The sequence below is a fragment of the Leopardus geoffroyi genome, chromosome D4 (assembly GCF_018350155.1).
Source record: "Leopardus geoffroyi isolate Oge1 chromosome D4, O.geoffroyi_Oge1_pat1.0, whole genome shotgun sequence".
Taxonomy (NCBI): domain Eukaryota; kingdom Metazoa; phylum Chordata; class Mammalia; order Carnivora; family Felidae; genus Leopardus; species Leopardus geoffroyi.
Genome location: NC_059342.1, coordinates 40110186 through 40135883, shown reverse-complemented (window position 1 = coordinate 40135883; position 25698 = coordinate 40110186). Strand labels below are relative to the sequence as shown.

At 39.2% G+C, this 25698-nt stretch overlaps 1 protein-coding gene across 9 annotated transcripts in view; it reads left to right on the top strand.

Annotated features, from left to right (window-relative positions):
* Positions 1 to 1247: 1247 nt before the first annotated feature.
* Positions 1248 to 25698, top strand: part of ZDHHC21 (zinc finger DHHC-type palmitoyltransferase 21) — a 69634-nt gene continuing 45183 nt past the window's right edge. The window contains exons 1-6 of one of the 9 annotated variants that reach the window (XM_045470454.1): positions 1800 to 1919; positions 2999 to 3088; positions 9622 to 9754; positions 10180 to 10316; positions 17372 to 17569; positions 18854 to 18952. In XM_045470454.1, coding sequence (XP_045326410.1) covers positions 17416 to 17569; positions 18854 to 18952 — 253 coding nt within the window. In that variant the 5' untranslated portion in view covers positions 1800 to 1919; positions 2999 to 3088; positions 9622 to 9754; positions 10180 to 10316; positions 17372 to 17415. Of the gene's footprint in view, positions 1359 to 1799; positions 1920 to 2998; positions 3089 to 9621; positions 9755 to 10162; positions 10317 to 13295; positions 13490 to 17371; positions 17570 to 18853; positions 18953 to 25698 lie in introns of those variants that run through there. The other 8 variants (XM_045470457.1, XM_045470451.1, XM_045470455.1 and 5 more) reach the window with 8 other exon arrangements.

Sequence of the window (25698 nt, the reverse complement as noted above, 5' to 3'; positions counted from 1 at the left end):
ATTTGTCGCATATTATTCCTCTCACAACAGAATACTAAAAGAGAGCAAAAGAATATGCAATTCATGTATTTGAAATGTGGAAGTAAAACCACATGTTTCCCCTTCTCCTGAAGTGACTAGTTATTTGTATTATTTCTTTTCAAACAAACCAAGTCACAAAAATCCTACTACATAAAATGCATTATGAAAATCAAAGACAATTCTTTCAAGAGCAATCGTCACAGCCTTCCAACCTTGCTATGCCTAAATGGAAGAGCCGGTGTCTTAATCTGAAAGGCAATAAAACTTGCATATAGTCAAATCAATCCCTACCACTGAGTTTCTTTGAGGGTAGAAGACACTATTCCAGGGCAGGAGTTCTAAAACTGGAGGGTGCATTAGAATCACCTGGAAGGCTCGTGAAACCAGATTGCTAGGCTTCACGCCTGCTAAAGTTCCGAATACAGTAGATGTGGGTTGCAGCTGGAGAATGCGGATCTCCCGAATTCTGGTGATGGTGCCGGTGAGGACTTTGATAACAACTGATCTAGGTCTTGAAGGTCCTAAGGTGTTTGTAATCAATTCGCAAACCAGAACAGAACATGTTTAAAAATACCTAGCAAAGCAAGGTCACCTGTTTCAAAACCCCTAGCGATAGAAGGTAACATAAGGGTCCAAAGCAAGATTCAGTGTGTGTGTGATCGAAGTGCCCTGGTGGGAGAGGACTCTGGGCTGGCAGGATTTGAACTGACTCCCAAATCTAGATCAAGGTCATCAGAGAGAAGGATGAAGGGCATCCTAGGAAGGGTAAATGAACCAAGTTAGTTTGAGCTAGGGCTGGAGGGGTAAGCTTGTGAAGGGCTTTCAATACCATCCTGTAAAGAAGTTCGGATTTGATGCATCAAGTAATATTCTTCTATCCATACATTGTCTCTTCCTGTGGCATGCAGACACAAAGGCTTGGCTCTCTACATTACCGCAGGCATTGCAGTACTGTATCCCAAGTACTGTTTAGCTTAGGTGTGGGAAGAGAGGGGAGGTTCTAGTGTATCTCTGATGTTCGATAAGATACTAACTTAGACCGGGAGGTGGATTATTTACAATGTTGAGTCGACTTATTTTTCCTAGGTTGCAGGGATGGGAAATCAGGCAACTTTTGAATGTCTCCTTACATACGGCGAAAAGCTTGTTTGGGTGTGGACTGAGGTGGCCCACAGGAATAGGAAACCTCTTAGTTGGCTGGGGCAATTCCAGGTGTAGGAATCACCTGGAGATCTTGTTAAAATGCAGATACTGAGTCAGCAGATCTGAGGTTGTGCATTTCTAACAGGTTCCCAGAGGATGCAGGTGCTGCGGGCCGGGCCGCGCTTTGAAACAAGGTACCAGGGGACATCCAGAGCGCGTTGGGGGAAGAGAGGCCTGTTGACCATTATCCCTGAAGGAATGAGGATAGTTGCAATCCTTAAAGGGAGGCCTCTCTGCAGTTCCCCACATAGGGGGGACGGAGAGGGTGTGGGGACAAAGAGAAGGACGGCCAGGGCACAGCTGGGAAGGTGGCACCGGGGGAGGGCGGAGGCGGCGAGGTGCGTCAGGTACGAATGTTCCGGTGACGGCGGTCCCGCGGGGCAAGCGGCCTAGGGTCCGCGGCGCGCCTCCTCCCGGCCAAGGCGCGATTTCTGCTCTTTCGGCCCTCGGCGGCTCCCATCGCGGCTCCCGGGAGCGGAGCGGAGACCGCGACGGCGGCAGCCGGTGGCTCCGGCGCGCGGGCGGGCGCACACCCACCCCGCCGGCCCCGGCGCTCCGGCTCCCGGAAGCGGAAGGGGAGCGCGGCCCGGCCTGGGAGACGGCGGCGGCGCCGGAGGAGGAGGAGGAGGAGGAGGGGGAAGAGCCGCTGGCGGCCGCGAGAGCACCGGCGGCGAGAGGCGAGCCCGCCGGCGCCGGTGAGTGTGTGCAGGCGCGGGGCCGACGCGGCTGCCCGCCCCCCCCCCCACGCCCCCCGCCTTCGCCCCGCAGGGCCCCGGCCGCCGCTGCCCGGCGCCCGCCGCCCTCACCTGGCCGCGCTCCCGCCCCGCGTCCAGCCCCTCCCCGCACCTGCCCCCCGCCCCGAACCCGGCTCGCCGCGGGCCCGGCGGGTCTCTCAGCAGCTGCAGCAGAGCCGCAGCCGCCCGCCAGCTTCCCCTCCCAGAACTGGTGGCAGGGGTGGGGGTGGGTTCCTGCTCCGGTCGAGGTGATTTGGGGTAGTATTTTTTTTTTTTTTTTTAATTTGTTAAATGTGTGTCCCGAGTTTATCGCCTGGAAACTACAGTTTTCCCTCTCTGCACCCCCGCCCAGAGACCTGCGCAGGGATCCCGGGTTTATTTATGCTACCACAGCCTTTCATTCATTTCCAGATCACTGGTGTGGGGCTGCAGAGGACTAGCAGCAGCAGAAATAGTTTGCTCCTTTATTGACCTTCTGCCTCCCTCCCCCGGATCCAAGAGTGATTTTGAGAAAATGGCTCACGGATGGCAGCAGTTTGCGCTTGTTACCATTCGCTATAATAAATAGGTCGCTGGATTTTAAGTGGGGAGTCCATTTAAAGTTGTGGTTTCTCAAGCTATATTTGGGTCACATCTTAAAATCCCTTGTGAGTCAGTCAGTGGAGGATGTCTGTATCTCTAGGGCTGAGAGAACCTGACCGGTTATTACTCGAAAATATTGCAGCATAGCAGTCCATAAAAGTACGGGGGGGGGGGGGGGGGGGGGGGGCGGGGAATCAAGGTCATTGTGGGTGGGTCATAAATCATAGTGTAAAGTTACAGCCTGAAAGACGACTGAGGATAATTAAGCACAAGTTGTGTCAAATGGATCCTCAGCCTAGGATGCTAATATGTAACCTTTAAAAAGAATTCACTACCTTCCTTGTGGTAGTAATAATAACAATGAATAATAATAGTTATCATTTGATGACCGACCGCCTGGTATGTGCTGTCCCTGGCTTTTTTGTGTAATGTCTTGTTAAATCCTTCCATTTCTTTAGATTTTACAGATGAAGTCCAGAGCGGTGCTTTATTTTGCTTTAGTTGTGCAACCTCTTAATGGCCAAAAAGATTTTTGAAGAAGAGATGAGGTGAGAAATCAATGGGAAGGAAAGAACTAAATGAGATTTAGTGTAGTGGAAAGAAAAACTACATTCTAGTCCCATTGCTTGGCACAATCTAGCTCTGGGGTCATGGATAGGCCAGTGACCCATGGTGTTTTCTCAGCTATACAACTAAGGAGTTAGGCTAAATTCTTTAAGGCTCATTTTAGCTTTCCCATACTACTTGGCATATGCTACGTTTGTAATTAATTTAAAACCCTTTAACATGCATGTTAAAAGCACATTTTAAGCATATACCTGAAGAAGTATTGGTAAAATTATATCAAAATATAACTAAATATATATTTCCATACTTTTGGAATAGTACGTGGCCTAGTTCTAGAATTCCTCACTGGGGATGTAAAACAATGGGATTATATCAGGTCCCTTCTGTTAAATGTAACATACTTTAGAAGCTATAATTGGAATAAATGAAACAGAGCGTATTTTAAATGATGGTAACTGTCACACTGCCTATCTCTGGGGTATTTTATTTAATAAAATAAATGCATTTTGAGATGCATCCATGTAACCACCGGCTTAACAGGTAGATTCTAAAGAAGTAATAATCAGTGAATCACAAAATTTTTACTTATTTGCCCACTGCCCGATTTCTGTAATTCATAGGGATTGATTCCGAACCTGTGGAAGAGTGCGTGGATAATATAATGTCACGTATTAGTGAAGAAACTAATTGAGAAGTCTAGTATTGTCTCCATGGAGCTTTTTTCTGGGATTGAAATGGAGTGTGAGTCAATACAGCCTTTTTCAGCGTAGAACGCTTCATAGTCGTATCAGTATTAACAGGCATAACAGGGAAGGCGGAGGAAAAGCCATTTTTATTACCGGGGACTTGTTCCCTAAGCTCAGTTTTACTTTACATTAAGGCATAAAGGAATTTTATATTGCTTTAGTAAAACATTAGGGCTCAGATTCAATTTTTCGAGTGCACTAAATATAAATGGCATTTTAACATCCAGTAGAATAATTAGTGCATTTATGCGTCTTATTAAAGTTGAAAATATTTGAACTATTTTGAATCCGTGAAAAACACAGGTAAAAGACAAGAAAAGGTGGAAAACCCCCAGTTTTTCTTGTAGGCGGCATAGTGACTTTTTTGGTTCAGCATCTTTGGTAAATTGAATAAACCTAGTTATTCACAGATGTGCGTACTCTCTCTGCACTGCTCTCTCTGGGGGTTATCTCCCCCAAAATACCTTAGTGTGATGGTAGTTTATTTACTTCTCTCCCTCTTTTGATGTACCCTAGGAAAAAGATGGGACTTTTCCAAAGTTTGTCGTTGGCCTTTTACGTCTCCCATTTGTGCTTTTTCCCTCCGGTAGATTAACCTCATTTAAGAGCCTGAGCAGATATCTGCTCTCTCCATCTACTTGTTACTGCTTCCACAAAAGGGCAGGTTAGGTAAAATTAGTATTTTACCACTCACTGATTAATTTTATTGTAGTTGTAACTCAACACGCTCGGTGTGATCTCAACCAGGCTTCTGATTTTAAGCCTTTTATCCCATAATTATGGAATGAAACCTAACCTACTGCAGGGTGTTCAGCTTCAAGCAAGTCAGGAGTGATTTTTTTTTTCTCGTTTAGTGTTACTATTTTTTTTTTTTTTTAGTTTCGAGACAGAGAAAAAGCGTGAGTGGGGGAGGGGCATAGAGAGAGGAGAGAGAGCGAGAATCCCAAGCAGGCTCCCCATCAGCAGTGAGGAACCTGATGTGGGGCTTGAACTCACAAACTGTGAGATCACGACCTGAGCCAAAGTTGGACACTTAACGAACTGAGCCACCCAGGCACTTGGTCTTTTAGTGTTAAACTGAGCCTGCTTTGGTAAAGCTTGGTGTGAAAGACCTCTGATTTAGGGTTTTTTGTTTTTTTACTTTTTCAACCTATCTTGGTGTAGTGGGTGCTAGGGGTAAGTAGCTAGTTTCCCTTCCCCCTTGGAAGAACTTACTAGGTTCATTTCTGGCTTTTACTGTATCCGAAGGGTTTCCTTGTGCCATGTTTGAAGTCAAAGCTTATCTGTTGTCTTCCGTCCCTGCTCTGCATTCAACTCCAATTCTTTTCTTGTCTTTCCTGGCCCTTTCCCGCATCCCTGCCTTCCTACGTGAAGATGCCCATGCCGATATTTTGTACTGCCTGAAGCAACATTTGGTCTCTTTAATTCATATCGTCCATACCTTCCGAGCTATTTGTACTTTCTGTTAGGAGATTCTGATGAAGTGTGTCCCTGTAGTGCAATATTTTTAATAGAGATATTAACTTACCTTTATTTCTCACTCATGAAGCAGGTACACAGAGGAGTAATGGCTCATGTTCAGTTTTGCCTAGAATGGAGTGATTTGAAGACCTGTTCTAGAAGCGGGTTCGTGAGACCATTGATGGCGCAAGGGTGTTCTGCTTTGACACCTCTGCCCACCACATTTTCACAGAGTCTTCTTGGAGAACTCAGCGTTGAGTCAAAGTTCCCGACTTCACTAACTCATTCCTCACTAATTTCTGAAATTGGGTCCTGATTTGCTCCCATGTTTCCGTCCTTAACTTACCAGCCCAAAGAGATTGGGTTTACAGGTTTTAGTTCAGTCTCTCTGTTTGAGATCAGATCTCTGTTTTCGGTTTTCTGCTTGAGGAGACCTCATGCCAACACGTGGAAAGAAAACTTCTCTCTATGCTTCTAGTACTATGCCAGCTGAGCGGCTGGGTCTCCTGAGATTGCTCATCTTTGACAAGTGTTCTCAGATGTTAGCTTTAGAGGAAGTAGAGCTGGGGCGTGGTTAAGTTGTATCACGACTCGATTTTTAAAAATGGGGACCCAGAAACATCTGGAGTTTACAAGACTAGAAGTAAAACTTCTTTTTGTCTCTCTTCCTCTCCTATCCCCACTCCCCTTTCAAGTTACTATTTTGAGAGTTCCTTCTCATTTGTCAGGCAGTTCTCATTTAAGCGTGATGACAATTCCAGGAGTTATTTTTATCACCATTTTACAGATGGCTAAACTGAAGCTTGAGAAGAAACTGCAGCCTGGAGAGCTAATAAGCTGTGTCAGAATTTGAATGTGGCTCTCTTTTTCGTTTCCCCACAGGGTTAATTTCCTACGCTGTTGAAATAGACTGAATACCTATGTGTATTTAAAAAATTGAATTACATCATTGGCTAATTGTTAGAGACAGCTATAGCCTGATAGTTTAGGTAGAATTATTTAATGTGGCCAATTTTCAGAGTAGATAACATCAGAAGTTAAATGTCTGTATAAATATGTTTAAAAGTATATAGTTGTAACTTTATTTTCAGAAGCAGTTATAAGTTTAGGGGTGCCTGGGTGGCTCAGTCCGTTAAGCGTCTAACTTCGGCTCAGGTCATGATCTCACGGTTGGTGGATTCGAGCCCCGCATCAGGCTCTGTGCTGACAGCTCAGAGCCTGGAGCCTGCTTCAGATTCTGTGTCTCCTTCTCTCTGTACCTCCCCTGCTTGCACTCTGCCTCTGTCTCTCTCAAAAATACATAGACATTAAAAAATATTTTTAAATAAAAATTAAAAAAAGCAATTATAAGTTTAAATTTTATATTTTCACATATTAACCATCTCTCTTGGGAACTTTCTGTGGGAAGTTTTATTGTATTTTTTTATTAAATTTTTTTTTGTAATGTTTATTTATTTTTGAGAGAGAGACAGAGCATGAACGGGGGAGGGGCAGAGAGAGAGGGAGACACAGAATCCGAAGCAGGCTCCAGGCTCAGAGCCATCAGCCCAGAGCCCGACGCGGGCGGGGCTTGAACTCACGGACCGCGAGATCGTGACCTGAGTTGAAGTCGGACGCCTAACCGACTGAGCCACCCAGGCATCCCTATTGTATTCTTTTAGAAATAGCAATGTTAAAAATATTTAAGGACCCTTTATAGTTATGAAACTTTGGTACGTTCTTTGTTATCCCAAAATTACCTGAAGTTTTAAGCCTAGCATTGTTTCTGTCCCTCTTAGGTGAGATTTGATTCCGTGATGTCAGTGAGACTGTTGAATTAGATAAAATGTTTATCCCATTTGGATGCTATCTCTGGCTGCAGGGTGGCTGTAATAACTGTAAACGTAGGAGGTGTCCTGGAGTCTAAGCCAGTGAATGACTGCGGTTTGACTCATAGACGGTTGACTTGTGCTATTACCTAATAATACTGACAGGAAGTACTGTTTTGCTGAAACATTAGGAAGCCACCCTGGAATCCGAGCCATAGCAGCATTATTGACTTAGGCCATGTTTCAGAACATTTTGTTGTACCACATTTAATTCTGTGTGAGATTTTTTTCTAGAGGAAGATGAATACGTTCATTTGCTCTTAGAGTAGCAGCTCCCCTATTTTGTCTCTAAAAATCAAAGGTGCAGGCAAGGAAACCATTCTTAGCTTAGTTCAGAAAGTCAGAGTAGAAACAAATTATATTTGACAATCTGACAATCACGGACCACAGAGTAATTGATGCTGGGAGAAAATACAGTTACAAAAATCTATACAGGGGATGGAAATGATAATGATTTTGTGTATTTTTCACATCCTCAGTATGTAACAGTTTCCTTTTGCTTTGGTAAGCAGTATGCTTAACAAACTTGTAACTTGTTTATTTCCTGTCTTGGAGAATGGTACCACCCTTTACATAGTCCCTAAGCGGAAAACTTGGGAGCCATCCTACAATCTGCTCTTTGATTCCAATTGATCACCAAGTTCTGTCAGTTTTACTTATTAAATTTTTTTAAGTTTATTTATTTATTTTGAGAGAGAGAACATGCGAGCAGGGGAGGGGCAGAGAGGGAGAGAGAGAATCTCAAGCAGTCTCTGCTCTGTCAGCACAGAGCCTGACGCGGGGCTCGATCTCACGAATCATGGGATCAGGACCTTGAGCCAAGATCAAGAGTTGGCTGCTTAGCCGACTGAGCCACCCAGGTGCCCTAGTTTTACTCGTTAAATTCTTAATCTGCCCTTTTCCACATGCCTCCTGTCTTAAGTGTTCCTTCTTCACCCCCTCCTCTCCGCACCCCCCTTCTAAGTCACTGCTGTTGTGGCCTTATCATGTACCCTCATTTCTCACCTGGGTGACCAGTAGCTTATAGTCAGTTTTGGAGCACTATCCATCCGCCCAAGTCCATTCTTCATAGCATGGCTTTTCTTTCCAAGGTGCAGACTTCATCATGGTATTCTTCTCCCTGAAATCCTACAGTGATTTCCCACTCTGCTAAGTGCAAAGTCCAGACTCATTGGCATAGTTTAACAGTGTTTTCCACTGAGATCACTCGTTTCTTGTGGGTCATGAAATCACTTGAGTGGGCTGTGACTAGAATTATGTATGTATTTAAAATGAACTAGAATAAAATAGAAGAACAGTAGCGGAGTACATCACGTATATTAAATAGACTTTTTCAGTCCTGTATTTCATATAATCAGAGTGTCAAACATTTATATTTCTGTGTGTACTCGTGTTGTAATGAAGTATATTTCTTGGAGTTGAGTGTGCTCAGAAGGTTAAACATGTTTTACGTCATTCTTCCATGTTCAATGACCAGGCATTTCACTTTACTAAGGTTTTCTCTGCCTGCTTTTGTACTTTTGCTTCTTTTGCTCCCGTGGTCAGAAGAGCCTCCGTTCTTTGACGCGCTAACTCACACGTTTACTCTCTCCAGAAACCTTTTCCTGATGGCAACTTACCATGAGAAATGCATTCTGTATTGCCACCTTGTATGCACATAAATACTCACATAACTGAAAAAAGTTCCATGAGCCAATACTCATCTTCTAGGAGATGCATTCTTGCCCTCTTGCCCCCTATCTTATGTTGTCTTACATGGTATCGATCTTGTCTGTTTACTAGTCCGTCTCCATTGAGGATGGGGCCCATCTCTTTTTTATCTGTATCCAGTGCAGAGGCATAATGTGTAGTCAATAGATGTTAATTGAATTAGTGAAATACTGAATTGGTATATGTATATTATCTAGAACTCTCTACAGTATTATTATTTAAGCTTGAACTATAGAAGCTAACTTTTATGGTTGATTCTCTTAACGGTTCATTATAGGAGGATAACTTTTCCTTACGGCATTTTAAACTAAAACTTGCTTCTATTTTAAACTCTTCATTTTATGTTAATCAGTTGCAATTGGATAGTTCTAGCCTCACGTCTTGATAGACATTACATTGCATCTTGTCTCATGAGTGATCTCAGAATCTGTTGTCATTTTGTGCTTTGCGGTCAAGAGTTTGATGAAGCCCAAATGTTGGACACAGGATACTAATTTGATTTTATGGGAACTGGGTGGTTTCAAAAGAGAGAACTTTCACGTATGATGGAAATCAAGTGCACATTTTGGGGGAGATGGGGTGGGAAATGAAAACAAAGTCAGGTGAAATGGAGTTCTCTTATTTCTGACTTTAACACCTTTGTAATTGACATTTTCACAGTCAGAATATTTTAGAGGCTTATAATTTTTATCTTTTGTGAGAGATCATTATTTGTTAAATCATTAATAGATTCTCATGGAGAACGGTTATTGAGGAGAGATCCATTTGTTGGGATGTAATTAAAAAAAAGAATGAATCAAGATAAAACCTCTAAATGCAAGTACCAGAAAAATTACAACACATCTTGGTGAATTTCCAATTGGTAAGTCTACATTTAATTTTATGTGGGAATATGTTTCTGTATTATGTGTCTTAGTATTCTTAAAGTCTTATGTTTAGATACATTAAATAATTTATAAAAAAATTTCTAAAAAAAGATAACTGTAGTTACATTATGTTTATTTAAAACATTTCATATTAAATTTTAGTTAGACATTTTCTTAAATAAGAAATTTCTTTTTCCATGAGAGAAGTAATTTGTACGTAATATGAATTTCAAAAACATTTTCTGAATTACAAATCTGATATGGCTTACAGCTGATGCTTCTGCACTACATTTAAAAAAATACTAATTTTAAAACCATTTAATATAAGGGTAATAAATATAGTGATAACGAGAGACTTAAATATTTTGTGTATAAGGTTGTGGTGTCTAATCAGACTCCCTCAGCTTTCTTTATTTTTCAGTTGGTGGAAAAGAATTTATAAGTACATATGTTTATTAATAAACTTAGAAGAACCCATAATCCATACATAGAAAGTGAGAGCTTTCTTCTCACTACTGTGTCCTTCGTAAGCCCAGTGATAACCACTCGTGTTAACAGGTTGGTGGATGTGTTTTCTTCTATACTTTTTTACTTACACACACATGTTATTTTTTAAATAGTTTATTTATTTTGAGAGAGAGACAGAGAGAGAGAGACAGAGAGACAGACAGACCCAAGAGGGCCCCATGCTGTCAGCGCAGAGCCCGATGCGGGGCTCAAACTCATGAACTGTGAGATCATGACCTGAGCCGGAATGAAGAGTCGGACACTTAAGTGCCTGAGCCACCCAGGCACCCCTATATTTTTTTTTGACAAAAAACAATAATGCCGTACAAACTTTTCTGTAATTTGCTTTCCCCTGTAACATTTACATTTGAAAAATTTTAAACACAAGAGTTGAAAAAATTTTATAGTGTAACATCTGAATATCCCTCACCTAGATAATATAACTAATGTTTTATTAAGCTTTGTCACATGCTCATCCATCTCTTGGTCCATCTGACAATCCACTTTATTATTTTTTTTTGGCTCTGTTTCATAGTAAATTGAAGATATCAGTACATTTCTTCCACTCCCTCCCCGATACTTCAGCCTGTGTATCATTAACTAGAGTTCAGTATTGGTTTATAGGGTTTTTTTTTTTTTAATTTTTTTTTTAACGTTTTATTTATTTTTGAGACAGAGAGAGACAGAGCATGAACGGGGGAGGGGCAGAGAGAGGGGGAGACACAGAATGGAAGCAGGCTCCAGGCTCTGAGCCATCAGCCCAGAGCCCGACGCGGGGCTCGAACTCACTGACAGTGAGATCGCGACCTGAGCCGAAGTCGGACGCTTAACCGACTGAGCCACCCAGGCGCCCCTGGTTTATAGGGTTTTTTAAAAGGCATATTTACGTACCATGAAATGCACCAGTCTTAAGTGTACGTTTGCTGACTTTTGACAAATTCATAACCTGTGTATCTCCGACTCCTATCAAGATAGAGATCTTTATGAGGGAACCAGAAAGTTCCCTTTATGCCTTTTCTTGTCTATCATTATCCTCCTCTCCTCCAGGAAACCACTGTTAAGCTTTTTCTCATATAACTTGCATTCTTTCATTCAGCACTTTGTGGGGGTAGCCATGTGCCGATCTAGATCTACCTCCTTTTCTCCTTTCTTTTTTTCTTATAAAATTGTGGTAGCTTGGGGGTACCTGGGTGGCTCAGTCGGTTAAACATCTGACTTCGGCTCAGGTCACCATCTCACGGTTCGGGAGTTTGAGCCCTGCATCAGGCTCTCTGCTGTCAGCAAGAAGCCCGCTTCAGATCCTCTTTTCCCCCCTTCTCTCTGCCCCTCCCTTGCTCACGCTCTCTCTCTCCAAAATAAACATAAAAAAATTAAAATTGCAGTAGCTTGGAAATAGTCTGTAGCTTGGAAATAGTCTAAACCTTGGAGGTCTCATAGTTTATTTGACCGTCCCCCTCCCTCTTCGTGAACATTGAAGTTGTGCCATATCTTTATGATTACGAAAGGCACTGTGTACAACACCTCGAATGTACATCTACCTCTACACTCTGATGAGTACCTTGGTAGCTATGACTAGAAATAAACTACTGGGTCAAAGAGTTTGACATTTTAATAGAGACTGCTAAATTGCCCTCTGAAGATGATTGTATCAGTTTACATGCATACCAGCAATGGGTGAGAGTGTCCTCTCCTGTACGCTCTCTCAAGAGTGGATAATCCGTCTTTCTAAAAGGTTTTAAATACAAGGGATGAAAAATAGGCCTAGTTATTTCACATTTTCCTCATCAGTAATGATTAGCCACTGAATTTTTTTCCTTTGTGAATTGCTTCTCTATGTATTTACTTCATATGCCTCTTACCAGTTATACGTTGTAATCTTTTTGTTTAATGTTTATTTATTTTGAGAGAGTGAGAGAGAGATGGCACCAACAGGGGAGGGGCAGAGAGAGAGGGGGGGAGAGAGAGAACCCCAAGCAGGCTCTGCACTATCAGTGCAGAGCCCCATGCAGGGCTCGAACTCCCGAACTGTGAGATCATAACCTGAGCCGAAACCAAGAGTTGGATGGACAGTTAACTGACTGAGCCACCCAGGTGCCCTGTTGTAATGTTTTTTTAAAAGGAATGCTGTATCTTTTAACTTCGTCTTTGGTGTGTTTTAGGCTTCACAAATTTTAATCCTCATGTGGTTACGCTTCACTTACGGGTCTTGTTTGTGAAGGTCTTACTCATTCTGAGATTATAAAACCACTTGCTATTTTCGTTTACTACTTTTGCTTTTTATTTGGCATTTGGAAGAGAAAAATCACTGTGAACTGAGGTGACAGGAAAAATTTCATAGGGAGAGTGAGATTCAAATTGACCTTGAATTATGACTTGAATTGAAATAGAAGTAAGCAAAATAATAGGGCCATTTCGGATAGGAGGAATGAGAGGAGGAATATTTTTTTCATATTCACGAACAGTCATAAGACCAGTGGCTGAGGCGGAGAGTCCTATAAAACTGGAAGTTTCGAGCTCACATTTCTAGATTTCCTGTAAATACTTTTGGCCAATTTTTATCATTTTCTGAAATGTGCATTTTGATGTTATCATTTTCTGTCATATAATAGTTTTCCAAATCCCTTTCTTTTCCGAGTGACTCGAATATTCTTCCCGAGGAAAATACATGGTAAAATTTAGTTGCCTGAAAAGGCAAGAAAAGAAAGGTGGTTTCCTACTAGAATGGTTTGAGTGTTGTAAATATTTATGTAGTCTGGTTTATTAGAGTTGAATTATAATATCTTTTAAAAAAGTTTGTGCGGTAGTAATTTACATCATTATTGAAGTTAGTCACGGCACTCAAGTCGAGTTACCAGATAGCAATCTTCAAAAATGTTGAAGTACCAGTAGGTCTACTAAGTTACATCAAAGTTTGAGTCATGAGCTCACCATTTAATGTACCAATTAGCATGTTCGAATCTCTAGCTAATGAAAGTATTTTACAAATGCCACCCTGGAGACCGAACAGCAGCAGTGTGTTCAGTTCGGTTGTGGGTCAGGATGCGTAATAGTTTCTGTTCAGCCGGAAGCCACGCCTGGTGGATATTAAGCGAGTGGAGTGACCCTACAACTCTGCCAGTTACGTGTCTCTGGTTGGAACCTGATTTGGAGCTCTGGGAAGACTGCTGTTTGCTTCTGGACAGTCTAGCTGTAAGGCTTATGTGGCACTAATTTTCGCTTATCAGGTATTTAAAAAAAAAACAAAACATTCACCATCTCATTCATTGTTTTCTTTGTCTATCCTTGGCTTACTTTTCCTTGGGGATGCTTATTCTTTTAGAGCTTGTTGTCTGTATCTTTTACATGCAGGAAGAAAAGACACATTTAACTGTACTTTTCAGTATCTAGTATTTTCAGTTGTGAGAAATCTTTTGCAAGAAAAAATGTATTATTTTCTGGTAGAGGAGACTACAGACAGTTCAAAAAAATGAATGAGTAACAGTTCTGCTAGTTGTTTTGCTGGCTTGTCTGCTTTTCCGTTTCTAATATTAATAAATTTAGAAATAAGTAATGAAAGGATCCTGTTCTCTGTAATTGTTGGAATTCATGGTCTGTTTTCCAGTCCCGAATGGAACTGAAACATTGCAAGAAAGAAGGTACATGAAGTTAATAATATTGAACATGTTGAGAAACAGAGCCTTCTGTCATTTCTTTTAGCACTTGATGGTTGGCAAGACTTTAAAAATAAACATTCTTTTTAATGTTTCTCATTTTAACTACGTAGACAGCATACCATTTGTATTTGAACTCCTTCGGTTTTTAAAATGACGATACCCAGTGTACTCTGTGACTTTCCTCACTTTAATGATCCTGATAGGTCTTTTAATTTTCTAATTAAAAGGTAATGGAGTTCAACTTTTACTTTTTTAGGGCCTGGACACTTTTTCCTATTTTAGAATTCATACGTAAGGACTAATTTCCACCAGATCTGATTTAAACAGTTGGGTTGTGTTATATTTGCGTTCTTGCCTTTTTTCCTGTGGCTCCAGTATTTGCATGTTCTGAGGACGAGAGGATCAGGGTATTACTTTAAAATGAGCTAATCCTAAATCTTTTTTCCTAAAGAACATTGGCAAGACCTCTAAAGGGGTGGTACCCTGAGTCTCTTCATCTGATGATAGTAAGGGATGAAAATCTGGGAGTCAATCTGGACTCTCTCCTCTGTAACTCCTAATATCCATTCAATTAGTAAAACCTACTGGGATGGTTGTAACTGTTTCTTCACTTGATCTCTTCTCCAAACCTAATTTTGGCTTTTGCCCTTTCTTAGCCTAACTGATCTCTAATTTGATCCTCGACACTAGAGCGTCGATAATTTTTTTTTTAAGTATAAATGTCATTAGGCTAACTTCCTTGCTTCAGTAGCTTTCCAGTGCCTAAGAATGAAGTCTCAGCATTGTAACATGGCGTCTTTATGCCATGATGTAGCCCCTTACTTCTCATCACTCTCCACTGAGAGCTTTATGATTTGTGATGGCAGTTTGTAACACTGCCTACAATTTTTGTCGTCTATACCTCCTGCTCTTCCTTCTGTTTGCAGTATTGTCACTTCTCTCTCTCTCTTTTTTTTTAATTTTTAATTTAATTAATTTTTTGAGAGAGTGTAAAGTAGGTATGGGCAGAGAGAGAAGCGGACAGAGGATCCAAAGTGGGCTCTGCACTGACAGGCTGACAGCAGTGAGCCCGACCTGGGGCTTGAACTCACAAACCATGAGATCATGACCTGAGCCAAAGTCAGACACTCATCCGAGTCACCTGGGAGCCCCTTAATTTTTTGAGAGAGAGAGCACGCGCGAGAGAGAGAGAGAGTGAGCAAGTATGGAAGGGGGGCAGAGGGAGAGAGAGAGAAGCCTGAGCAGGTTCCACACACTTAGTGTGGAGCCTGACGAGGGGCTCAATCCCATGACCCTGAGATCGGGACCTGAGCCAAAATCAAGAGTCAAACGCTCAACCGTCTGAGCCACCCAGGCGCCCCTGGGTAACATTTACTCATCTTTTAAAACTGAACTCATATTTTACCAGTTACAGGAAGTCTTGCCCTCATTTACCTAGTCTCCATCCTCTATGCCTCTGGTGACATCTTGTCCACATCTCTGGAACTTAGCATGTTCTATTAAATCTTATGATTCTTTCCCCCACTAGGCTATTGGTTTCTTTAAGCAAAGGCAATGTCTCGTTCATCACTGTATCTATAATAACTTGTATAGAGTGGAGGCTCCGTGAATAAATTTGTTGAACTGAGTTCAACTCCTTGCCCTAACGTTGAAGTCTTAGGGAAGCTTTTGGATCAGCTGTTCCTCGATATCGGTCAGCTCTATCAGAGACACCTGGGGAGCATTTTAAACCCTTTTATTGGTTTTTGAGCTTTACTCCATAAGGAATTATGATTCAGTAGATCTGGAATGAGGCTTGTGAATAAGTATTTTTAAAAAGCTCCTCAGTTGATTCTGGTTTGTTTACAGGTTTGAGAAACATTGTCCTGGTTATTATTGTGTTATTCCATTGTATTTTCTATAAAAGGTGCCCCCTTGACCTTATATAGTAATTTATTGTTTAAGCTTATAAATTATATCTACTAAGGTAGGGATATATTTTACATCACTTTTTTGGTACCATAAATATTTTTAACACTCATATGAAAAAAGCCCCATTTAAATAGGGGTCTCCTTTTTTTTTTTTTTTTTTTCTTTTCAAATTTGTACTTAATTCTCGTTAGTTAACATACAGTGCAATGTTGGTTTCAGGAGTAGAATTCAGTGGTTCATTACTTACATACAACACCCAGTGCTCATCCTAACAAGTGCCCCTTAATACCCATGCCCTCTCTAGCCCATCCCCCACCTATCTCCCTTATCAACCATCAGTTCTCTATCTCTAAGAGTCTCTTATGGTTTGTTGCCCTCTCTCTTCCCCACCCCCCTGCCCACGTTCCTTGGTTTTGTTTCTTAAATTCCACATATGAGTGAAATCATATGGCATTTGTCTTTCTCTGACTAACTTATTTCGCTTAACATAATACACTCTAGCTCTGTCCGTGTCATAGCAAATGGCAAGGTTTCATTCTTTTTGATGGCTGAGTAATATTCCATTGTATATGTATGTACACCACATGTTCTTTATCTGTTCTTCAGTCGATGGACATTTTTGGGCTCCCTCCATCGTTTGGCTATTAGGGTGCATGTACTCCCTTCGAATTCGTATTTTTGTATCCTTTAGGTAAATACCAAATAGTGTAATTGCTGAATCATAGGGTAGTTCTATTTTTAACTTTTTGAGGAACCTCCATACTGTTCCCCAGAGTGTCTGCGCCAGTTTGCGTTCCCACCAGTGGTGCAAGATGGTTCCCCTTTCTCCACATCCTTGCCAGCATTTTAAACAGGAGTCTTCTTGAGTTGATAGTAAGAAGATTAGTTGGGCTTTGTTCCATGAATTTAAATATTTTTGGCAATTTGTAATTCCTTTTCGCTTTTCATTAAAATTTTTTAAAATTATTTTTTAAGTGTTATATTGTGACTTAAACTAAATTGCACAAATCTTAAGTGTACAGCTCCGTGAATTTTTACATGTGTATGTACCCTTGAAGCACCACCTAGGTCAAGATACAGAACATTACTAGCCCCTCAAAGTTTCCCTTATGTCCTTTTCTAGTTAGTAAACACCCCTCCCACCACAAGATGACCACTATTTTGACTTGTGTGAGCATCTGTTAGTGTTATGATTAAAAGTTCTAAAAAATCTGGCACATATCTTTTGACCTGTGTCTCATTTCTCTTGGGTTAACCTATGGAATTACGGGGTTCGGGACAGACTTGTGTTTAACTTCAGAAGGTATTGCCAGTTTACGCTCCCATGATAGCAGTTCATAGCGGGAGCCAGAATTAAATTATGTGAAACTTATGATGAAACTTGAAAGTCCTGAAAGTTCTCTGTTTTCCAGTGTGTTTCATTTTGTCAAAAATATGCAAAGAAAACTCCACGTCATTTTATAGTTGCCAGGAATGTAGTTTTGTTTTAGTCAAATAATTTTTTCTATATAAGTAATTTTTTTCTTTCTTACCTCTCCTTAGGGTCGTCTTCCTTGTGGGTTGGCAGGCAGTTGTAGGACTGCAAAATGGGTCTCCGGATTCACTTTGTTGTTGACCCACATGGTTGGTGCTGCATGGGTTTGATTGTCTTTGTCTGGTTATACAATATTGTCTTAATTCCCAAAATTGTCCTCTTTCCTCACTATGAAGAAGGACATATTCCAGGCATATTAATAATAAGTAAGTTTCTGATCTTTATTTCTTTATACTATTAAAGAATTTTCTCATTGTGAATGTATTTGGAGTATAGTGCCACTATGATAACCTTTCTTTTAGTATTGGTGTTATTCATGTTATTTACTAAATTATGGAAGTTTTAAAAAGACTGGCTTTTCTCTATTTTGCAGGGTTAGATAGATGTGGTCATCTCCATATCTAACTCTGCAAAACATATGAAGGTCATTTTGTTTAAAATGAGACTGGCGCATTACTGCTATTTTGTGTGTGTCTGTGTATTTTTAATGTGTTTCTATTATGTACTTATTTCAAATGTGGAAGGAGTTTTTAGAATGAAGATGGTATATATTACAGAAATGGGAATTTCATGATGAAAAAATTATTACGATGTTGTTTATGATAACACTTTGAACTTCTGGATGATGATTTTCTGCTGTAGTTCATTTAGTGCTGGCTTGCTTATGATGAAAAGAATAAGATTGAAAATGATATATTTTACATGTACATGGATGGCATTTACAGTTACCTTGCACATTATGTCATTTCGACCTCACAAGTGCTGTGGGTAATACGCTCTCTGTGGTACAAGGGATAAAACCGATCGGTACCATGCAGTCAGCCCTGGGGTTAGCGCTCAGACCAAGTTTCCTATTACAGGTGCATTGCCTTCTCTTCACAGCCCCGCCCCCACCTCCGCCAAATGCCTATTTTTTATTCATTTAAAAGGCAGAATTATAATGAATGGATCTATTTTTCCTTACTGCTATTTTTCTAGTTACTCTTAAAAACTCAAAATTTCTAGATTCTTTATTTTCACATTATGTAAATATTTTAAGATCTATTGAAAGGAGCAATCGAATGTCACTAACTCAAGGTAATTTTGAAGCTAGCCAGTTGGAGGCATGAAAAAGTTTAATTGTAGGATAGGTTTTAAAATGCTGCTTTGATTCTGTCACATATAGTACATGTAGTAATTAAAAGGGAACCCATTCATTTATGCCATTATTGACAAGGAATTTGTTAATTAAAAAATCTGATTTATAACAAGTTTGTCAGTTATTATGCAAAATAATATTTAAAGATAATACGTTTGAGAAAGTCCTCGTGGCAGTATTATTTGATGAATGAAATGAAATTGATCATTTAACTTTTCCATTTTAGTTTTTGAAAATTATCCTGATGGCATTAATGAAAATACACATTTAAACTTTAAATATGCTTCTTGAGAAAATGTTTTGAAGAATAAATGCCTCATTTACCTACTTAACTTTCTTATTTATTTCAAAGTATTCTATGGCATTGCCATATTTTGTCTGGTTGCTTTAGTGAGGGCCTCAATAACTGACCCAGGAAGACTCCCTGAGAACCCTAAGATTCCACATGGAGGTACGATACTCTTCAGATTTATCAATTTGACTATACCTGCATTATTATCTTTGTGAATGCATTTTATAGCCTTTAGTATATACTAATTACATGTCATCTACGAGCTCTCAAGTCTTTTCTCAATTGTCTCCGTTCTAGATTTCTTTCTTCATAGTTGCAAATGCCAGCTGACTCCTGTATCCCCCACTCTCTGACTCTTCTGTGTAGCTTACTTGTTTGCTTGTTTTTCTCTCCTCCCACACTACATCTGTATAGCCTGTGTGAGGGTGTAGATTTGTTATTTCGTTTTCTTCGTCGGTTCGGTGCTGTATCCTTAGTGCCTGTCTCTGTCATTTGGTAGATGCTGGGTAAACACTGGTGAGTGATATATAATTACCTGATATATCTTTATTTCATAAAGGGATCTTTTTGATCATGTCCCTCACTTCGTGCATGATATTATAAATAGAATAATGCTTAGAGTCAATATTTGTGGTTTAATAATACTATTGCCTGTGTTTTTCCAAGTTCTAACAATTCAGTGAAAAATTTGACAGATTTTATTCTAGTGTCAGTTGAAGGTAATTTAGGATCAGCTTATTGCATGATAACCGTTCGAACCTCAAAAATGAATTGAAAATGTGTTGCTTGTTTTATTGCGTGCTGGGGATAGTGACCCTTGCTTACCTTCTTTCCTCAGTTTCACTCTTTGGTCATTTGCCCTATGAGCTTTGAGAACTCTCTGTACTTTCTTCTAATGAGAAATGTATAGGACTTTGTTCTACATTAGAGAGCCAGAATACTTTTTCTAGTACTTCAGTGATTTCCAAACTTGCTGCACATTAGAATCCGCAGGGATCTGAGATTTTAAAAATTTCAATGTCCTGATCACCTATGTTAATTTAATCAAAATGTCTGGAGGTGGGAACCAGGTATCAATATTTTTCAAAGATCCCAGGTGATTGCAGTGTGTCAAAAATTGGGGAACCTATTAATTCCTTCTGAAATTAGATTAGTGACAAGTCACTTAAAGAATCTTCCTTAAGTCCCTGGTTGTTGTTTTTTGTGGCCCGTCATTGAGGGACATATTTGGCTTTGCAAGTTTGATGATTAAATGGGAATGATATGACACTGATGTTTACATAGCTGTGAGAGTTTCTGAGAACTGTGTCAAATACTTTGTTTCTATTAACTTATAGAAACAGTGTCACCATCAGGTTGGTCTGTGGGCACACATGCACACGTGCATGTGTGTTTGCGGGGGGGAGGGTGACAGTCTGCAGTTTGTACAGAACCTCTTTTCTCACCCAGCCCAAACCGAAGGTTCTCTAACATCTTGATAAATGTGTTGCCTACTTCAACTCTAAAACCCACTGTTTCCAGAAAATTAGAGAAGCAGGTTTTTCCTAACCCATGACCCATTTCCTAGGAAATCTTTAATTTGCAGTGGTCACTCACACGCCTGCATGTATCAGATACTGCAAATCAGACAAAGGGGCCAAAAAGGAACTTGAAAATCTCATATCCACAGACAGCAGCCACTACTCAGCTACAGTGAAATTGTCACGTAGGCCCAGTATTCTTAGATCTTAGAATTTTTAAAGAGAAAACAGAGAATCTTGGTTTTTAAGAGAAATTTCAGGATTTGAAGACAATTGACAGCTAATTAAAAATTTAAAAAACACTGGTTTTAAAAGAATGCTAAACAAATTATGAAACCGCCGGGTTACCTTTAGCTGACAGGCCCCCGTGATGGAGGACTGCGTGGCATCCTGCTGCTGTTTGGATGTCTGCGTCCTATCTGGTCACGGTTGACGTGTGGCCTGTTTTTCTTCCCTGAGTTCCGAAGACTTATCTTTTGCCCAGTTGAAAAAAAATACATTCGTCATATTTCAATGTTTCCAGAGTCTTTTCCTATCTCCTCTCATCTGATCCTCGTGGCAATTTTATGAGGGAGGTAGACCGAATAATCAAGAGTGTAGACTGTCACACAGCAGGTTGTTAAAGACCTACCGTGACATCCCAACACTTGTCTCCATCATCTTGTTTACCATGTATCTATAGAGAGATTAATAATTTAGCCCTTTATTCACCTTGGCTTTGATTCTGGGAAAAATTGAGGTCGTCATGTGCTTTGTGGTGATTTCCTGATTATTTTGTAAATCTGGTTTTAACTTAGTAAAAAATACAGAATTTTAACAGTGAAAAAATAATATAGCATGACCAGAGGGTTGGGGCCATAAAAAGTGACATTTACTCATCGCTGTTTTAAGGTTGAGCAGTTTTATATAAATGGTTTCTTTAGGAAAGGAAATGTAAGCCCCAGAACTTTTACAGTTTTAACCATGTTTTAATTGAATTACTCCAAAATATTTTACATCCCTTTGTTTTTTTTTTTAAGTAGAACGAATTTAGTGTCAGTGTAACCCTCTAAATATATGAGGCAGTTTGAATATAAGAGAATGTTGCATTATCTCTGCAAAGATTTCTCAGAATTTGATTCTTTTAAACTTTTTGGTGTGTAGATGAAATAGTCAAATGAAATCATTTGTCAATTTCTATTACTTAAATTAATCACATGCATGTTTGAAATATATAAATATTGCTTTATATTACTTTCAGGTTTTATGAAATGATTTTATTCAACCTTTTTAGAAAACCGCTTTATTGAGTATGATTCACATGCCATGTGATTCACCCATTTAAAGTGTACAATTTAATGGTTTTAATACGTCCACAAAGTTGTGCAACCATTACTAAACCAATTTTATGTATGCATGTAAGTAAGCTCTATGCCCAATGTGGGGCTTGAACTCATAACCCAGACATCAACAGTTGCATGCTCTTCTGACTGAACCAACCAGGTGCCCCACCACAATCAATTTTAGAACATTTTCTTAAAAAAAAAAAAATTTTTTTTTTTTTTTAACGTTTTTTTATTTTTGAGAGACAGAGACAGAGAATGAGCAGGGGAGGTGAAGAGAGAGGAGACACAGAATCCGAAGCAGGCTCCAGGCTCTGAGCTGTCAGCACAGAGCCCGATGCGGGGCTTGAACTCACAAACCCCAAGATCATGACCTGAGCTGAAGTCAGATGTTTAACCAAATGAGCCACCCAGTCGCCCCTCAAACGTTTTGATCGTCAAGTTCTTATCTTACATGTTTGACTTCAGTGTTTTTGTCGTTAGTAGAGCCACTTTGAGTAGAGCTGCCCTGTAGCACATTTAAAGTTTGTGTGATAATGTCCCTTGACATTTTACCCTGAGCTATAGGGATGCACATGCTATTAATGCTCAGGGTTGTGAATTCACTTGTAGTTTTGCTCCCCTCGCATTTCTTCTATTGCTTTTTGAAGGAGCTCTGCAAGACACTTCCTGTCATTTATTTTCTACTTTGGCAAGTGATTGTGTCAGGGAACCTCTGTGAAGAGCCAAATGTTGCATTGATTTTGGTAGTCTCAAGTGGTATTTTTCTCCCTAAAACATTACTTTGTGGTTTGAAACGCATATTAGGCCCTCTCAATGACTGTAAGTCTTTTAAAAGGCTTAAATAGAAGGTTATTCCTCTCTCTGAGGGATAATTAAAACACCAAAAAAAAAACCCCTTCCCTTGTATTTATTCATGCATTTACAGCATTAAGGGGATCCCTGATAAACTGAGGGTTGCTGGAGGGGAGACGGGTGGGGGGTTGGGCTAAATGGGTGGTGGGCATTAAGGAGGACACTTGTTGGGATGAGCACTGGGTGTTGTTTGTAAGTGAGGAGTCACTATATTCTACCCCTAAAACCAATACTACACTGTATGTTAACTAACTTGAACTTAAGTAAATAACAAAAAATAATAAACGGACATACACGCGCACACACACACACACACACACACACACGAGGATCCGTGCAAAACAATGTGATAATGTTCACTTAGGTTACTTAGGTTTACTCATTTTCTTTAATTTGTTTTATGTTTTGATTTTTCTCTCCTTAAAAAAGTCACTTTCAATTTTTTATCCTTTAAACATTTCCTTTAAGAAAAAAATCAGTTTTCAATTTTTCTGTAACTACCATAAATTAGCAACTGGATTCTCTCTCCTATAGGCTTTTTTTTAAGTTAAAAATTTTTATTTTCATCACTTACAAATTGTATTTTGCCTTCTGATTCTTTCCCATAGGCTTTTATTTTATATTAGGTGGCTAGTGCAAAAGTCTTCAGACCTTAGAATATATCAGTCTCCAAGGTCACATTTGAACATGAATAAACCTTAAAGAAGGAAAGGGAGAAGATCAAGAAATGGTTTATAGATGTGTAGGATAGGTGTAGGATAGGTTAAGGTGGATAGATTTTTTTTCCCTTGCTATGCAAGGCCAAAACCTAGATGATACTTTAATTAAATTTCTAGATATTTACAGTAGTGCGTTTTTTTCCTTTGTTCCCCTCACACATAGGTGTGTATATGTGTGAAAATGAGTTTTTCAAAGATATTTCTCACTTTAGATACTTGTATAGTTTCTGAAATTTAACCAATTTAGCTCAACTCTTTCTTTAAGCAAATGTATGATCCAGACCATACATTGGCAAACTCTTCTTTACTGTAAAGGGCCAGATAGTAAATATTTTGAGCTTTATAGACCATACAGCCCCTTAGCTCTGCTACTGTAGCCCAAAAGCCGCTATAGATAATGTGTCAATGAATGGGCTTAGCTGTGTTCAAATAAAACTTTATGTATGGACACTGGAATTCAAATGTCATGTGTTTTACATTTCACAAGTTCTTCTTGTTCTTTTCAATCACTGAAAATTGTAAAAACCGTTCTTAGCTCATGATTTGCCTGTGGACTATAGCTTGCCAACCGGTGGTCTGGACTCCAGAGTTACAGGCTTTCTCTGACTATAGCCAAATGCTGTCTTCTTTTCTGAGGTTACAACATTTCAATTATGAAAGAATTTTACTAGTCTAAAGTATTAGATGCTGAAATGACCAATAATGAATACGCCATATTTATATTTTAAGGCACTGGTTTAAGACATAATGTTTTTATGTTGTCTTTTAATGAAAATCGGCTCATCAGGGAGGGTCTACTTTCTGACTCTAATCTTTGCAGTATGTGAAGTCAGGGTTTTTTAATATTAGGATGTTTGGCTGTTTCTGCGGCTAAGTGGGAAAAGAGAGATCTGCTTGTGATATTATATAAATTAGTTTTCATTTCACTCACAAAGAATACTAGTGTATCTAAATTAAACTTTAGTGTTGCTCTCTCACATAAGTTTTCATTAAAATAAGAACTGTAAGAAGTGAAAAGATTTTATTTTAAAATGAAATTTTTGATGCAAAAGATACTTTCTCAACTTCAATATTATTGGAACAATTAATTTGATACTATTATTATTGATTTCTTCTGTAGCAGAAGTTTTCATAATACTTCACTATGTAAAATTCTTGTGTATTGATTTTACTCTTGTCATTAAACTAAAATAATGAAATTAAAATAGGATATCGTTTTAGAAAATTGAAGACTACCTGGTATTATCTTCTTTTACTCATATTTAAAATGTTTCATTTTTAAACATTTAAACTTTATACTTGAGCAGGTATTTAGTCATATGTGTGCTTGTCATACTTTGCATATACTGATGATTCATTCTGAATATTTGGAGTCAGGTTAATTTTACTATGCCCAGGCTTTTAACAAGGTTAGAGTGTAGTATAAACATAGGGTTGGAAAAAAATGAACCTAAGTGTTAAAAAAGGTTTAAGAATTCTGTAAAATTCCCTTTTAACAAATATTAAATAGATGCATTCTTTGTCATAAAGCATTTGTCTTGGTAGATGACTTTCCTATAGTTCTTATAGATCTCATTAGAAAGACGTATGCTGAAAACAAATGACTTTTCTCTTTATTTCTGTAAACCTAATGTTTTTAGCACAAAACTTAAATGTGTGCTCTTTAATTACAACTTAAAAGAAATTGCTACTTGATTGTAGGAAAGAGTTTTGTAAAGAACTCCCTTATTTCCATTAAATAGTAATTATCTTATAATCTTCTTTACTTCTGAAATCATTCTAATACCTCCAACCCTCTCCTATAAACACTCCCAAATGAATTTATTGATATTAAAGTATAGAAAGTCTAGGAGGTGGGAATGCTATCTCTGTTTTTCTAATGAGTTAATAGGATTAATTTTGATTTCTTAGTCTATGAAACCAGGATTCAGCATTATTTCTTTTTTAGTTAATAAAATTTCTAGAAATAAATTTGTTTACATAAAATTCTGTTTAACTATAATGATTTGCTGGGGTGTCTGGGTGGCTTAGTCGGTTAAGCGTTCGACTTCAGCTTAGGTCATGATCGCGCGGTTCGTGAGTTTGAGACCCGTGTTGGGCTCTGCGCTGACAGCTCAGAGGCTGGAGCCTGCTTGGGATTCTGTCTCTCCCTCTCTCTCTGCCCCTCCCCCGCTTGCTGTCTCTCTCTCAAAAATAAACAAACATTAAGAAAAATAAATGAAATATAATAAGCGGTTATACTTTAGGGTTTTGTCATTAAATTTTACTGATAGCAATTTATCCGAAACCCAGATGCGTTACTTTCTATCATTTAGTTTGACTACTAATAGTGTCTTACTATTATAGTGTTTAAAATTAGAAGTGTACAGAATAAGACTTTAATAGAGTAGAGCAGCAGTATTTATGTCAAACTCTCTTACAGTGAAGATGTAGAAGAAGAATATTTTCTTGGATCTATCTTCCTATCTATCTATCTATCTATCTATCAG